This window comes from Oncorhynchus gorbuscha, linkage group LG15 (assembly GCF_021184085.1).
Source record: "Oncorhynchus gorbuscha isolate QuinsamMale2020 ecotype Even-year linkage group LG15, OgorEven_v1.0, whole genome shotgun sequence".
NCBI lineage: Eukaryota > Metazoa > Chordata > Actinopteri > Salmoniformes > Salmonidae > Oncorhynchus > Oncorhynchus gorbuscha.
The window spans coordinates 60,496,087-60,513,113 of NC_060187.1; the positions used below are offsets into that span (position 1 = coordinate 60,496,087).

General features: G+C 44.3%; 1 protein-coding gene across 8 annotated transcripts in view; it reads left to right on the plus strand.

Moving 5' to 3' along the window:
- Positions 1 to 16,449, plus strand: part of LOC123997617 (protein argonaute-1) — a 23,452-nt gene extending 7,003 nt beyond the window's left edge. For 2 of the 8 annotated variants that reach the window (XM_046302023.1, XM_046302028.1), the window contains 14 exons: positions 1,252 to 1,405; positions 2,685 to 2,789; positions 4,931 to 5,078; positions 5,210 to 5,329; positions 5,597 to 5,719; positions 6,945 to 7,078; positions 9,060 to 9,244; positions 10,589 to 10,748; positions 10,975 to 11,065; positions 11,861 to 12,055; positions 12,376 to 12,510; positions 12,709 to 12,810; positions 13,314 to 13,513; positions 13,742 to 16,449. In XM_046302023.1, the coding sequence (XP_046157979.1) occupies positions 1,252 to 1,405; positions 2,685 to 2,789; positions 4,931 to 5,078; positions 5,210 to 5,329; positions 5,597 to 5,719; positions 6,945 to 7,078; positions 9,060 to 9,244; positions 10,589 to 10,748; positions 10,975 to 11,065; positions 11,861 to 12,055; positions 12,376 to 12,510; positions 12,709 to 12,810; positions 13,314 to 13,513; positions 13,742 to 13,853 (1,964 nt within the window). In that variant the 3' untranslated portion in view covers positions 13,854 to 16,449. The remainder of the gene's footprint in view (positions 1 to 1,251; positions 1,406 to 2,684; positions 2,790 to 4,930; positions 5,079 to 5,209; positions 5,330 to 5,596; positions 5,720 to 6,944; positions 7,079 to 9,059; positions 9,245 to 10,588; positions 10,749 to 10,974; positions 11,066 to 11,860; positions 12,056 to 12,375; positions 12,511 to 12,708; positions 12,811 to 13,313; positions 13,514 to 13,741) is intronic. The other 6 variants (XM_046302026.1, XM_046302030.1, XM_046302027.1 and 3 more) reach the window with 4 other exon arrangements.
- Positions 16,450 to 17,027: the final 578 nt, after the last annotated feature.

The following is a 17,027-nucleotide window of genomic DNA, read 5'->3' on the forward strand; positions in this document are numbered from 1 at the left end:
ACTGTGTTAACAACTCTCCTTCCGTGGCCTCCAACTGCTCTTAAACACAAGTAAAACTAAATGCATGCTCTTCAACCGATCGCTGCCCGCACCTGCCCGCCCGTCCAGCATCACTACTCGGGACGGTTTTGACTTAGAATATGTGGACAACTACAAATACCTAGGTGTCTGGTTAGACTGTAAACTCTCATTCCAGACTCACATTAAGCATCTCCAATCCAAAATTAAATCTAGAATTGGCTTCCTATTTTGCAACAAAGCATCCTTCTCTCATGCTGCCAAACATGCCCTCGTAAAACTGACCATCCTACTGATCCTCGACTTCGGCGATGTGATTTACAAAATAGCCTCCAACACCCTACTCAATAAATTGGATGCAGTCTATCACAGTGCCATCTGTTTAGTCACCAAAGCCCCATATACTACCCACCACTGCGACCTGTACGCTCTCGTTGGCTGGCCCTCGCTTCATATTCGCCGCCAAACCCACTGGCTCCAGGTCATCTACAAGAACCTGCTAGGTAAAGCCCCCCCTTATCTCAGCTCGCTGGTCACCATAGCAGCACCCACCTGTAGCACGCGCTCCAGCAGGTATATCTCACTGGTCACCCCCAAAACAAATTCTTCCTTTGGCCACCTCTCCTTCCAGTTCTCTGCTGCCAATGACTGGAACGAACTACAAAAATCTCTGAAACTGGAAACACTTTACCTCCCTCACTAGCTTTAAGCACCAGCTGTCAGAGCAGTTCACAGATTACCGCACCTGTACATAGCCCATCTATAATTTAGCCCAAACAACTACCTCTTCCCCTACTGTATTTATTTATTTTTTTCCTTTGCACCCCATTATTTTTATTTCTACTTTGCACATTCTTCCACTGCAAATCTTCCATTCCAGTGTTTTACTTGCTATATTGTATTTAGTTGCCACCATGGCCCTTTTTTGCCTTTACCTCCCTTATCTCACCTCATTTGCTCACATCGTATATAGACTTGTTTCTACTGTATTATTGACTGTATGTTTGTTTTACTCCATGTGTAACTCTGTGTCGTTGTATGTGTCGAACTGCTTTGCTTTATCTTGGCCAGGTCGCAATTGTAAATGAGAACTTGTTCTCAACTTGCCTACCTGGTTAAATAAAAAACAACCCAATGATTAGGAATAACATAATCCTATACCACTGTGCTTCTGTTTCTGCTGCACTTCACTTCCATTGACTGAATGCATTACTTACTGCTCTCTCCCTCTAGTGTCTGCCACGGCCTTCTACAAAGCCCAGCCGGTGATCGAGTTCATGTGCGAAGTCCTGGACATCCGCAACATAGACGAGCAGCCCAAGACCCTGACCGACTCGCAGAGGGTCCGCTTCACCAAGGAGATCAAAGGTGGGCCGTTGAACAGTGAGTGAGTACCTTCCACACGCCATGCCGCCTGTCTCTCACCCCCCCCCCCAGACAATCCCCTCACATCAATCCCCATTTATCTCACCTTCCTACCTTCCTTCCTTCCTCACTCACTCCTTCTCCCATCACTCATTCCTTCCTCACTCACTCCTTCTCCCATCACTCATCCCTTCCCCACTCACTCCTTCTCCCATCACTCATCCCTTCCCCACTTACTCCTTCTCCCATCACTCATCCCTTCCCCACTCACTCCTTCTCCCATCACTCATTCCTTCCCCACTCACTCCTTCTCCCATCACTCATCCCTTCCCCACTCACTCCTTCTCCCATCACTCATTCCTTCCCCACTCACTCCTTCTCCCATCACTCATCCCTTCCCCACTTACTCCTTCTCCCATCACTCATCCCTTCCCCACTCACTCCTTCTCCCATCACTCATTCCTTCCCCACTCACTCCTTCTCCCATCACTCATCCCTTCCCCACTCACTCCTTCTCCCATCACTCATCCCTTCCCCACTCACTCCTTCTCCCATCACTCATCCCTTCCCCACTTACTCCTTCTCCCATCACTCATCCCTTCCCCACTCACTCCTTCTCCCATCACTCATCCCTTCCCCACTCACTCCTTCTCCCATCACTCATTCCTTCCCCACTCACTCCTTCTCCCATCACTCATTCCTTCTCCACTCCTCCACCCCTCACTCTCTCCACTCCTCCACCCCTCACTTCACTCCTTATCTTCTCTTACTGATTCACTCACACCTCCATTTCCTTTTCTCCACCTTCTTTTGACATTCATCCTAATGCATCCTTCTCTCTACCATGCCCCCTGTTATTTTCTACCCCAGGGCTTTCCCCAGAATGTTTTCATAGTGTAAAGCTCATCTTCAGTTAGTAGCAATCCTTATCACCTCTCTGTCGACTCTATCCTCAATTCTGCATTCCTGAATTTCTATAAAACGGCGTGATTGAAAGCAGTATTATACGTTTTCATAAAGAAATACATTTGTTCCACTCGATGTCATAAGGTGAATGCACCAATTTGTAAGTCACTCTGGATAAGAGCGTCTGCTAAATGACTTAAATGTAATGTAAATGTTGAAAGTCCACATGATGGCGGTAAAGAGTAAAGTGAAAGACTGGTAGAGCAGCGCTTCTGTGCACACAGACTATGGGGAGAACTCTGTCCTTCCCTTCTCCTCCACCCTCTCCCCATCTACGTCTGTCCCTGTGCCGTCACTACTGCTGGCTCTTATCTTTGTGTGTCTGTGCCCTGCTGTCGGTGGGCGTTACCAGGTCTGAAGGTGGAGGTGACTCACTGCGGTCAGATGAAGAGGAAGTACCGCGTCTGCAACGTCACGCGACGCCCCGCTAGCCACCAGACGTGAGTCGCGTCACATGGTTGATCCTACTGATGCTTCCCGGAGAAGGGATGTTTTGGGTGGATGATATGTCTGAGATAATTCCAATAAAAGTCATGACTAGAGGTCGACCGACTATGATTTTTCAACGCCGAAACCTATTATTGGAGGACAAAAAAAAGCCGATACCGATTAATCGGACTATTTTTATTAATTTATTTATAATAATGACAATTAGAACAATACTGAATTAACACTTATTTTAACTTAATATAATACATCAATCAAATCAATTTAGCCTCAAATAATGAAGCATGTTCAATTTGGTTTAAATAATGCAAAAACAAAGTGTTGGAGAAGAAAGTAAAAGTGCAATATGTGCCATGTAAAAAAGGTAATGTTTAAGTTCCTTGCTCAGAACATGAGAACATATGAAAGCTGGTGGTTCCTTTTAGGTTGAGGTTATTATAGGAATTATATGACTATTTCTCTCTATACTATTTGTATTTCATATACCTTTGACTATTGGATGTTCTTATAGGCACTATAGTATTGCCAGTGTAACAGTATAGCTTCCGTCCCTCTCCTTGCCCCAACCTGGGCTCGAACTAGGAACACATCGACAACAGCCACCCTCGAAGCAGCGTTACGCATGCAGAGCAAGGGGAACAACTACTCCAAGTCTCAGAGCGAGTGACATTTGAAAAACTATTAGCATGCACCCCGCTAAGTTTCTAGCCATTTCACATCGGTTACACCAGCTTGAAGAGCTGCTAGCAAACCCACGAAAGTGCTGTTTGAATGAACGCTTACGAGCCTGCTGCTGCCTACCACCGCTCAGTCAGACTGCTGTCAAATATCAAATCATAGACTTAATTTTAACATAATAACACACAGAAATGCGAGTCTTGGGTCATTAATATGGTAAAATCTGGAAACTATCATTTCGAAAATAAAATGTTTATTCTTTCAGTGAAATACGGAACCGTTACGTATTTTATCTAATGGGTGGCATCCATAAGTCTAACTATTCCTGTTACATTGCACAACCTTCAATGTTATGTCATAATTACGTACAATTCTGGTAAAGTAGTAAGCAACGAGCCAGGTAGCCCAAACTGTTGCATATACCCTGACTCTGCGTGCAATGAACGCAAGAGAAGTGACACCATTTCCTTAGTTAAAAGTTTCTGCTAACATGAATTTCTTTTTGTTAAATATGCAGGTTTTAAAATATACTTCTGTGCATTGATGTATAAGGTTGGGTACATTCCTGCAGCGATTATGCTTTTTTCGCAAATGCGCTTTTGTTAAATCACCCACCGTTTGGCGAAGTTGGCTGTCTTTGTTAGGAAGAAATAGTCTTCACAGTTCGCAACGAGCCAGGCGGCCCAAACTGCTGCATATATACCCTGACTCTGTTCCACAGAATGCAAGAGAAGTGACACAATTTCCCTAGTTAAAATAAATTCATGTTAGCAGGCAATATTAACTAAATATGCAGGTTTACAAATATATACTTGTGTATTGATTTTAAGAAAGATGTTGATGTTTATGCTTAGGTACACTGGTGCAACTACAGTGCTTTTTTTTCTGCGGATGCGCTTATTAAATCACCCGTTTGGCGAAGTAGGCTGTGATTCAATGATTAATTAACAGGTACCGCATCGATTATATGCAACGCAGGACAAGCTAGATAAACTAGTAATATCATCAACCATGTGTAGTTAACTAGTGATAATGTTAATTGATAACATTAATTGATTGTTTTTTATAAGATAAGTTTAATGCTAGCTAGCACCTTACCTTGGCTCCTTGCTGCACTCTCATAACAGGTAGTCAGCCTGCCACGCAGTCTCCTCGTGGAGTGCAATGTAATCGGCCATGATCGGTGTCCAAAAATGCCCGATTACCGATTGTTATGGACTCGAAATCGGCCCTAATTAATCGGCCATTCCGATTAATCGGTCAGCCTCTAGTCATGACCCATAAATCATCGGTGTTAGTTGGGATATTGGTCTTTGTGATTCTGAGTAAAGATATGGTCCATGACAAGGATGGATGTTTTTTTTATTATCCAGCTTTTATTCTAGCATTTAGTGAAGACAAGATCAAGTCGCTGTGTTAGTCAGTTTTGATGTCTTTATTACACATTCCCTACCAGGTTTCCCCTGCAGCTTGAGAGCGGACAGACGGTAGAATGTACGGTGGCCCAGTACTTCAAGCAGAAGTACAATCTGCAGCTCAAGTATCCCCACCTGCCCTGCCTCCAGGTTGGTCAGGAGCAGAAGCACACCTACCTGCCCCTGGAGGTGAGAAATATGGGACCGCTGACTCTTCTAGAGTGAATACATTTAATCCAGTCCAGTTGCTTTATGTGTTTGAGATGGAAATTCCTGCTTATATAAAAAGCTCAATGGTTTTTGGTTTTGTTTCGCTGCAGGTGTGTAACATAGTAGCAGGGCAGCGCTGCATCAAGAAACTGACAGATAATCAGACGTCCACTATGATCAAAGCCACGGCTCGCTCTGCACCTGACAGACAGGAGGAGATCAGCCGGCTGGTGAGTGAGTGGCGCCGCCTGGTGGCTGGAGGCTGCAATGGGAAACTACCAGCTATGAGCATGAGAATTGGCATTAATGAATTTAACACAAGACCATCCAACACAGATTAACACACTACTACTAGACTTGAGGGAAAAGATAATACATAGTAAATTACTTCCTATTATTCTCTCCACAGATTAGATGTGAATTGACAGCACAGCAGTGTGGATGTGACATGCGAGAATGTATAACATATCTTATCTGTTGTCCCCGTCTATCCACAGATGAAAAATGCCAACTTTAACCTGGACCCGTACATCCAGGAGTTTGGGATCAAGGTGAAGGATGAGATGGCGGAGGTGACGGGAAGGGTGCTGCCTGCCCCCATCCTACAGTATGGAGGACGGGTAAGAGACATCGCATTTATTGTACAGCCACATTAAGCATCCTTTCAATTTGTGTGTACTTGGGGCAGAAAAAAATGTGTCCAGAAAAGTAAATGGAGGAGTAATTAATTTGCTACTCGCATTGGGCTATGTTTTCTTTAGCACAATTTACTGTCCAGATTGTGTGTCTGTAATGTAATGTTATATATATCTCTCTCTCTCTATATATATATATATATCTCTATATCAGCAGTAGCCCACACAGCTACTCACCAGTAGGCTATAGAGTGGTGAGGAGGACTTCACTGTTCATTTTCTGGATTCAGGTTCACTCGAACTTCGTTTTAAGCTTTGTTTTACTATTGTCAGTTACTGCTAATTTCGGGATTGTATATCGATTCACTCTCAAATATTTGTCATCTGATGTATTCATTTTAGTCTCTGAATTGCTTAATCAAACTTTTTGCTGCCAGCTTCCTGATACCAGGGTATAAAAACTGCAATTTATGTCCTGAATGAATCAAGTGTGCATGTGCGCCCAGCTATATCCTGCTGGCTAGCTGAACTATGCTAGTTTGTCCTCATTACCAAACTTCATAAATACTGCACCCTCAACTTCAAAACTCCTTTGCTAGTTATACAATCATGTAACTAAGAAATGAGCTGAAACTGATTTGTTTTGTTGAATAGTCATGACTGGTTCGCGCTATCTGTCGTAATAAGCTGTGGTGAAGTATCATTGCTACTTAACACTGATCCAAGTTCAGTTTTGAGATCCACCATCATTGACGTAGGTTTAGCGGGACGTTTCTGACGGGTCTTGGAACTGTGACAAGGGGCGGCCTCTCCCCGCTTTGCTTGATGGGATATGTAGTGATTTTGCCAACACTGCCGTGTACACAGTCCTGTACCCTTAACTTTTTTTTAAAATTGACTACTTTTTCGTTGTTGCTTAAATCAGACTTTATTAGTATTATGAGTAATCCAGCAACATCACGAGTTAATTGACACGAGACAACCCAAGAAAATAGCAACTCTCCAGAGCACCAATGGCTACAATGAATGTCTAAATTACTTCCAGACACAAAGGGTGCACAGAGTTCCTGCTCACCACTCTATGTCAAACCAGGCTTCTGGCTTCAGAAGTCAGTCCCCACTATGGTAGATGTGTATTTCACAGAGTGCAAACAGCCCTGACATTGATCTGGTTCTGAAGCTTTTGTCTCCCACCTGTTCCACCTCACAGAACCGGGCCATTGCCACGCCCAACCAGGGGGTGTGGGACATGAGGGGAAAGCAGTTCTACAACGGCATTGAGATCAAGGTGTGGGCCATTGCCTGCTTCGCCCCCCAGAAACAGTGTCGGGAGGAGGTGCTCAAGTAAGTGCCCTGCTTGTTGTTAAGTGACTGTCCCACTGGATGTCATAAGGTGAATGCACCAATTTGTAAGTCGCTCTGGATAAGAGCGTCTGCTAAATGACTTAAATGTAAATGTAATGTAAATGTAAATGTGTAACAGAATAACTTTACGTCCGTCCCCTCGCCCATACCCGGGCGCGAACCAGGGACCCTCTGCACACATCGACAACAGTCACCCTCGAAGCATCGTTACCCATCGCTCCACAAAAGCCGCGGCCCTTGCAGAGCAAGGGGAACTACTACTTCAAGGTCTCAGAGCAAGTGACATAACCGATTGAAACGCTATTTAGCGTGCACCGCTAACTAAGCTAGCCATTTCACATCCGTTACACTTGGAGTAGGGGTAGTATGGGAAGTGGTGGCTGAAGTGGAAATCTTCAGGCATCGTATTAGAGATTCCTGTCACAGTTGTAACGGTTTTTGACTTGAGGTTATTATTTATAGGGGTGCCAGGTAGGTTGTGCCTACCAGAGAAAACATTGGTTTCTCCTTTTGGTTTGGGAGGGAATGAGTCCCGTCTGGTCCGTCAAGTCTGCACCAATACAAAGGACTTATGTAAATGTCAGGATGGAAATAAACTTTTCATAAACCCTTAAAACATTGGAAAGAACTTCAAAAACAACTATTTTTTTGCGTGGGTTTATTAACAACATCAATGATTGCACACACATATAATAATACCATGAGTTCTGGTTCCTCCAGAAATGTCCTGTACCTCGGGCCTAAGAAGAGTCCTGCCCGGTAGAGTTCAGGGAACTCAAGTGACTTCTGTCACGCAATGTTTGTCCGTTCAATTCAGTGTAGCGTAAACCCTGTATTAATCATACAATCAACATAACACTAATTTTACCACAGAACTTTAAAGCGTATCAACTCTTACTAAGTCCTCAACTACAACTAACTACATAAATCATCACAGTATACCTCACATCAAAACAAATGAAATACCGTATACAAAAAGGTGGTAGTCAGTCGGTCAGTCAGACAATCCAATCCGCCAACAGATCTCCAGCGGAGAAAGGCCACGAAGAACAGAGCGGTGTAGTCCACGGACGGAGAGGTGTAGTCCACGGACGGAGAGGTGTAGTCCACGGACGGAGAGGTGTAGTCCAGGGACGGAGAGGTGTAGTCCAGGGACGGAGAGGTGTAGTCCAGGGACGGAGAGGTGTAGTCCAGGGACGGAGAGGTGTAGTCCAGGGACGGAGAGGTGTAGTCCAGGGACGGAGAGGTGTAGTCCAGGGACGGAGAGGTGTAGTCCAGGGACGGAGAGGTGTAGTCCAGGGACGGAGAGGTGTAGTCCAGGGACGGAGAGGTGTAGTCCAGGGACGGAGAGGTGTAGTCCAGGGACGGAGAGGTGTAGTCCACAGACGCAAAGAGTGGATCCGATCCTGGGTAAACTCTCTTAGGCTACAAAACACACGTTTAACGGCAACAAAACAAACGGAATAGAGAAGCTTCGGAACTGAGGGTTGAACACATCCTCATTCACGTCTCCATCACAACCCCACTTTTGCGCAGCTGATGCTGGCTATTTAATTGGGAGTTAAAGGGAAAGCGCCCTATTGGAAGGAGCTGCACTGAGACGGTTCAGAAAAATTCAGGGCCGTCACACAGTGCAACAGTATTTATCTAAAGATAAAATATGTACTGTTCTTGGCTTTGCTAGGTAGTTTTGTGTGTTAGAGTAATGTTATTTGTTTTACATTTAGAGCTTTACTTGCTGTGGCATGGGTCTTGTTCATTAGTGCACACTACAGGGAAGCGTTCTAAAACATTTTGCAATTGGAAATGACCATTTTGTTGAAGTCCAGATAGTACATCCCTGTTTCAGTCCATAGTCTTCCGTTTGGTGCTTAATCAACACAGCCCCGGGCTCAGCAGACAGAACCACCATGTGAACCAGGTTTCTTTCCTAACACAACATGTTCATCACTCTCCTCAGGAACTTCACAGACCAGCTGCGTAAGATCTCCAAGGATGCTGGGATGCCCATCCAGGGCCAGCCGTGTTTCTGTAAATACGCCCAGGGAGCCGACAGTGTGGAGCCCATGTTCAGGCACCTGAAGAACACCTACTCTGGACTGCAGCTCATCATCGTCATCCTGCCTGGAAAGACCCCCGTCTACGGTAAGATTGGCCTTATTCATGCTGAGTTTGTGTTTGTTTATTCTTGCTCACAGATAAAACTGAAGAAATGCAGAATTTACATTACTAATAATTGCAAAACACTCATTTAAAATACATAACACATAATACGTGACATGAATAGAATATTGAGCAATTGAAAAAAATGACAGGGCATTTTTCATAATGGAAATGTAAATATTAAAATGTGATTTAAAAAATTTAAAAAAACATTTTTGGGAGAACCATTTAAGAGCTAGAGTTATTATACAGTCTGATAGCAGAGGGTTTTGCAGGCGGTTCGTACGGGCAGTTATACAGGACAGTTCGTGACTTTTTGTCAGGAGCCTGGTGGTGCAGTTACCTCTTTTTGGAGGGAGCAAGTCATTCAGTGGATGGTCAAGAGTGTGCATGTCCTTCACCAGATGCACTGCAGCCTGCTCTCGCCTGCTCTGCAGTGAGGGGAGCTGTGGTTGGACTGCTCCACCTCAGGAAATGATTCTCAAGGCCCTCCTCTTCACCCTGTCTAGATGCTGAATGATTCACTTACATTCTCTTAAGGTCGAATTATTTAACCAAAATATCAGTTTACTCAACTTGCTTGACCACCACCCTTACAGAAATATATTTTGTATAATGCATTATCTTTACATTGACATATTGCAGTAACTGAGACATCTATGATACACTGAGTGAACAAAACATAATGTACACCTGGTCTTTCCATGATAGACTGACCTGGTCAATCCAGGTGAAAGCAATGATCTCATATTGATGACACTTGTTAAATCCTCTTAAATCAGTGTAGATGAAAGGGAGGAGACTGGTTAATTAAAGAAGGATGTTTAAGCCTTGAGACAATTGAGACATCAATTGTGTATGTGTGCCGTTCAGTGTGAATGTATGGTAGTAGGTGCCAGGCACACCGGTTTGTGTCAAGAACTGCAACGCTGCTGGGTTTTCCACTCAGCACTTTATTTTTTATATATTTTTTTATTAATTTGACCATTAAAAACAAAGCTCACAACTTGAAAAAGCCATACATGCACATGAGTAAAATAATCAAGGATAACACAGAAAGTCTGAGACTTATTTCCATTGTGGTCCTCTTGAGACAAGATCGAACACTGTTGAACACCGTATGACACGAGATAATAAAACGAAGAAGAACATCGATCTCATTGCAGTTACTTTCAAGTGTGTGTCATGAATGGTCCACCCTCAAAGATATCTAGCCAACTCGATATTAGGAAGGTGTTCTTAATGTTTTGTACTCTGTTTATAATAGCTTCAGTTTAGCAGTCATGGATCTGTACTTAATTTCTGTCTGTTACTGGTCCTGTGTAGCGGAGGTGAAGAGGGTGGGAGATACTCTCCTAGGAATGGCCACTCAGTGTGTCCAGGTGAAGAACGTGGTGAAGACGTCCCCCCAGACCCTCTCCAACCTCTGCCTCAAGATCAATGTCAAGCTGGGGGGAATCAACAATATCCTGGTGCCTCACCAACGGTAAACTTTCACCAACTCTCTCCACTCGGTTGTGTGGGTTCGTTTACGGCACACAAAGTCCCTTCCTTTTTCAGTCCGTTTTGTTCTGTTTGGGACCTAATGGATACGACCTTGGTCTGAATGTGCTCTGGATGGAAACCCATTTATGTATATGAGCACTCTTTAAAATCAGACAAACTCCTGTGAGTTTGACTGAATTTGTCCCTTCTCCCTTCCTATCTCACAGGTCAGCTGTGTTCCAGGAGCCTGTCATCTTCCTAGGGGCCGATGTAACACACCCCCCTGCTGGAGATGGGAAGAAGCCCTCCATTACTGCTGTAAGGCTGCTTCTACAGTACTACCACTACACCATGTTAACACAAATTATTATGTATTAAGAGTACATTGTATTTTAAGAGGGAGGGATGAGGAAACAAAGAATAGGTGGAGAAGGGGAAGAGTGGCTCAGTGCTGACTCACTGACAGGGAGGAAATGACGTCACCCCGATCCTCGCTGTCCCACAACCCGGGCCTGGCTGTGGTTGGTTGTGTAGTTGCCAAGCAATCATGGTTGGCTGTTGAGTCACACAGCCCTCTGTGTGTGTCTGTATGTGCTTCTGTGTGTGTGTGAGCTTATAGAGGTGGTCAGGAAGGATGACCATTTTTCTCACAATAACAAGGTTACTGTTATAGATGCTGTTATAGATGCTGACGACCCAGAGCTCCCCACACTGCCTATCCTGTGCCTCTAGAGGATGCTAGTGCTCACACTGTATCATTAGCAAGAGGTGAATCATAGAACACTGAATTAAATATGGATGTTTTGGGTTGTCTATCTGGTCTTTGCTTTTCAGGTCATCTCTGTATTTCCAAAGCTTTTGCTTTTTAGGAGTGGTTTCTGAGTTTTGGGCCTGGATTGACAACGAGTCTCGGAGTAGTAGTGCTGATATAGGGTCAGTTGCCTTTTGGCTAATCGTGAATAAGATTACGTGGACAGGAGGACCAGATGATAGAGCATCACTTTTATACGCTTTCTGAATACAGGTCCTAGTCTCTGTCTGTATGGTTAGTCCCCTCATTTCTATCTTATTCTCACCCCTCTCTCTGTTCTTTCTCTCCCTCGCTCTCTCCAGGTGGTCGGCAGTATGGACGCCCACCCCAGCAGGTACTGTGCCACAGTCCGGGTCCAGAGGCCCAGGCAAGAGATTATCGAAGACCTTTCTTACATGGTCCGAGAGCTGCTGATCCAGTTCTACAAGTCGACCCGCTTCAAGCCCACCAGGATCATCTTCTACAGGGACGGAGTGCCTGAGGGGCAACTGCCGCAGGTACTTACTGGTCTCTGTCATTAGGGGCAAAAATAGTTATCAATAGAGATGGGGATCCATTTTTCATTATTTATAAGTGACAGAGTTGGATTGGCCAGATCACTATATTTTTCCCCAGCACTTTGACCAATAGGTCTAGTAGTTTATAGCAGTTAAATAATGGTACATACTTAATCAGAGATTAACTATGATTTGATATTATATCGCATGTGACAATAATGCACAATACTGGGAAGAGACAGAAAGAGGTGAGGAATGCAACTACCTCTAAAGATATCAGTTGGACAGATAACGAGTAAATATTTTATTTTTCTACATAGATACTCCACTACGAGCTTCTGGCCATCAGGGATGCGTGCATCAAGCTGGAGAAGGACTACCAGCCTGGTATCACCTACATCGTGGTCCAGAAGCGCCACCACACACGCCTCTTCTGTGCCGACAAGTCTGAGAGAGTGAGTCAACAGTCAGCTATTCTAACCATAACTGTATCATGCTTTATAGGTTTCACTCTAGAACAGGGGTCTCAAACTATCGGCGCACGGGCCAAATGCGGCCTGTGAGCTTATTTGAGGTGGTCTGCGGTTGTAATGTTAGGATTAGCGTTTGGATTTAAATATTGTGGTCCTGTATTGTCTTTCCTTTTTCTGTAGATCGGGAAGAGTGGTAACATTCCTGCAGGGACCACAGTGGACACCAGCATCACTCACCCATTTGAGTTTGACTTCTACCTTTGCAGTCACGCGGGTATACAGGTGAGTGGGGAGGTGCTTCCTGCGGCTGTCCAGCTGTGTTTGTCTAACCTGAGCCATTCTAAACCTCCTGGCTCTGGAGTCACATGCAGCTCTTTAACGCTCCTTTGTGGCTCCATGACGATTTTAATTTGTATACTTTTATTTATTTAACCATAGAAATCACTTTGAGATTTACATCTCCAACAAAACAACATTCATATATTTACACGATACATAACAATGAATGTAAGTTAAAACAGCGCGTATGAAAACCTTAAAAGAGCAGGTTTAAAAACATATAGTTAGAGCCCTGTGTTTTGCACAATCATGTGACATAGCAAGATTATATTATGTATTTGAATCCTTATTCAGAAATGAGAATTACACCAAAGATTAAACAATTGTCAGAGGATGGTGCTGGACCATCTGACATGGAAATTTTAAACAAAAGTTTAAAATCCAGGTAAAACACAGGGCCCTAATACTAGTATTTTGAGTGTTGAAATGGTCTTTCCACTCTGCAGGGGACTAGTCGGCCCTCACATTACTACGTCCTGTGGGACGACAATCGTTTCACCGCCGACGAGCTGCAAATCCTCACTTACCAGCTGTGCCACACCTACGTGCGCTGTACCCGCTCCGTCTCCATCCCCGCGCCAGCGTACTATGCCCGCCTTGTGGCCTTCCGTGCCCGCTACCATCTGGTGGACAAGGAGCATGACAGGTGAGCATGGTGGTCTAGTTAACATTTAGAGGGACGTTACACTTAAATCTGTTGTCAGAGGTTGACTTCAAATGTAGTCTAATGTTAAGATGAATTCAAGTTCCATGCCATCGGTTTTGTAGATCCAGCTGTATGCCTCAACCTAAAATGAATGAAAAGGGTAAGCACCATAACATTTCCAGATCTTATTCGGTACTTATTGCGTCCTGTGTCTTTCTGTCCATACTGTAGTGGGGAGGGAAGCCATGTCTCTGGTCAGAGTAACGGTCGGGACCCCCAGGCTCTGGCCAAGGCGGTGCAGATTCACCACGACACGCTGAGGACCATGTACTTCGCCTGAGCACCACCCCACACCACCGCCACCACCACTGTCCTTAAGACTCACCATCCCTCGGTGAGGGGCCTGGGAGCCCACAGGAAGCCTTCCACCTTTCCTCCTCCCCCCATGGCTGTGACCACCCACACACTCCACATACCCTCTCATGAATGACCCACCACAGCCAAACCACCCCAGTACCAGAACTATACATCCCTCACCTGATCAACCCAGGCAGACTCTGCAGCATCCTGCACTACGCTTATTATTATCATTATTGATATTATATGTTTATTTTTTTATTTACTTTACCAGGACTGTGTTTTTATGTTGACTTCAAAACAAAAAGAGGGTATTATTGTATTGTATGCGACCTTCCACACTCCTATGTATGCAATACGGAGGGGAGGAAAACGGGCGCTGAGCTGCCCTGAGACTTTTGACTGCCACCACAATGCTGCCTCTTACCTATCCGCATGGCGGATGCCAGTGTTCTGTTCCAAGCCCCTGGTACAACAGGAGTCATGGGAACCCTGGGCGGGGGAAGGGTGACAAAAAGGACACTTATTATTGTTAACTTTTTATCATGAACTCCATTCTTATGTTGCCGTTCTCTCTTTTTTTTGTTATGGCCTTGATGCGCGCAACGGGACGTATGGTACATTAGCACTTAGAGATTAGCATGTAGTCAACGCCGCTCACCCTGCACCTATATGAAGTGTTTATGTCTGTGTGAGACTAGCCCTCTGCTCTTCATTGTGGAAATAGAAAGGGCAGGTGTAGCATGTCGTAGATACATTAGACTAAGTGCTTCTTCACTTCATCTGTGCAGGTTGGGAGTCTCCTCTTAGAATTAGCCAGTAGAGAGAGGTCAATGTGGAAGTTAGAGGGACCATTGCTTTGAGTGTATTGAATATACTCACACCCCATGCACCTAAACCAGCATTATTATTATTATCCAGCCTAATGTGATGCTTACCAATGGAAAATGGGCACCTATGTAAACAGGAAGAAGATAATCTTTTGTGTCAGAATGCATTTACTCTACGGAGGAATTACGAGGCACTTTCTTTACCTGATTGGTTTATGTTACTTCAGAATGGGGAGATTTGTCTTCCCTGAGGCTTCACACACAGGCCTACACACACCCCCACCTACCTACCTACATAATGCATATTCTCACACCTACAACCTCTCTAAGCTTGCTGAACCAATAGAGTAACAGTAGCAATACAAGGTCTTCATCTTGTCTTTGTAGGTGTGAAAGCTGCAAAAAGACGTGGGCCAGAGAACATTGATTTAAGTGTTTCTCCCTCACTTTTAGCACTTAGCCTTGGCTACATGATCATTCTACACTACATGATCATTCTACACATTCTAGGTACACATTCCAACCTATGTCAATGGAGACGATGTACACACCAAAACACTACGTTGACATACACACACACACATACTGTACACGCACACAGCGTCTCTTTTTTTAATATTGTAAATAGCTTGTCCTACCTACAGACATCGACCACAGCATCGTCAACACAAGCACACTCATGCCTCCTCACCCTGTCACATTCTCCTACGGAGTGTGTACCGAGCCGCCTCCACGCATGCACTTGCCCCCTTAAAATTCCCACATGAATACTCGCCCCCTCCTTCCAACACCACCACCCATTTTTTCCCACTATCCATACCCCGCTCAACCCTCTGCCTCAGCACCCCTCCTCCTAGCCTAGTGTATGATTCCCCATTGGTGCGCTGTGTGCATGGACAACACAGATAGGGGTTTGCTACACAGGTTATTGGGGGGGTACTTACTCAATATGCCCTGCCTTCACTTCTGATCACTTTCTGACTTTATGAAATGCATGAAACACATTTTTATTATGACTGGGTATTCTGAGCCACCTTAGTTTTCCTAGGAGCTTATTACGCTCACTTCTTCCTTTCAGTCATAGCCTCTTTTGTGTAAACGGTGAACTGAAAGGCTGCTTTTTGTTTTCTGTATTGTGTTGAGTAGTGTCAGAGTGGATCCTCAAGGTACTATGTGAAAAGTAGTCTGACGACTTTCACTTCTTGGCTTTCAAGCGCCTCCAAACATGTCTGATGGGTTGTAGAGCCCCGTTATGTTGGAAGGGATTGACGATAGAGATTTAATTATATGCCATTTTTGGGGGAATTCATGTTTATGAATTTACGCAATCAAAATGCTTTTGTACACCATTTTACTGACCCCACATGTCCCAGGTAATTTGTATATAACCTGTAACGAATTTGGGCTCACCAATGTAGCGGGGCCTTTGCAGTTGGGGTTAGTCGACCCCCCCCCCCCAAACCCCTCTGTGTCCAAATTCAGCTTGGGTAAGCCCAGCGCCACTGATCCAGATGCAGTTCTTATTTTCACTCTGGGAAAAGCATCATGGTGAGGACACAAGCGATTCTGCTCCACACTGACTAAGCAATATAAAAGCCACTGATCAAGAACAGTCTTTGTCATAGCACTTCCCAATAGGTTGAATGAAAGGAAATGGAAGCAACTTATTTTGGCTCTGTATGGTGTAATAGTATGGGGACTCTGTTGGGGAGGGCTATTTTTTAAAGAAAATACATTTGTTTTTTATTACTCTTGTTGATTTGTTGTTGTTGTTCTGACAAACCTAATGGATTTATGGTCAGTCCTGAAAGACCCATGTGTATGCAGGTTTTATTTTGTATTATGACAGATACTGACACTTCTGTAGCCTAGCCTAAATCACATCATAAAGCTCCAACCACTATCTCTGAAACCTTAATCCATTTAAAATAAATGTACGTCAGTCTGTAGAGAGGAAAGGGGAAACATTTTAACATAAGAACTTACATGGTTTCTGTGTTATCTTACATGGTTTCTGTGTTAATATAATTAATTCCCATTGGCTAAAGTCGAAGCACAGAGTTTGTAAACAGAGGCGCAACATCGCGAGACTTGCAGGAATGCTTGCGAAACTGGCCAAGCAGACCAGGCCGGGGTTTGGGGTGAGAAGTCAATGAGAGAAGTGAAGAAAAAAAAGCATTCGTTGTTAATTTTTCGAAATCTAAAGGCACAAAATAATTGAACATGTTATTACTCTAACCTCGTGAAAGTGACACGGACTCGTTTTCATTTTCGTCAAAAATAACTTATAATGAAGGGGTTGCTTTTTGATTGACGGCGTGCACATG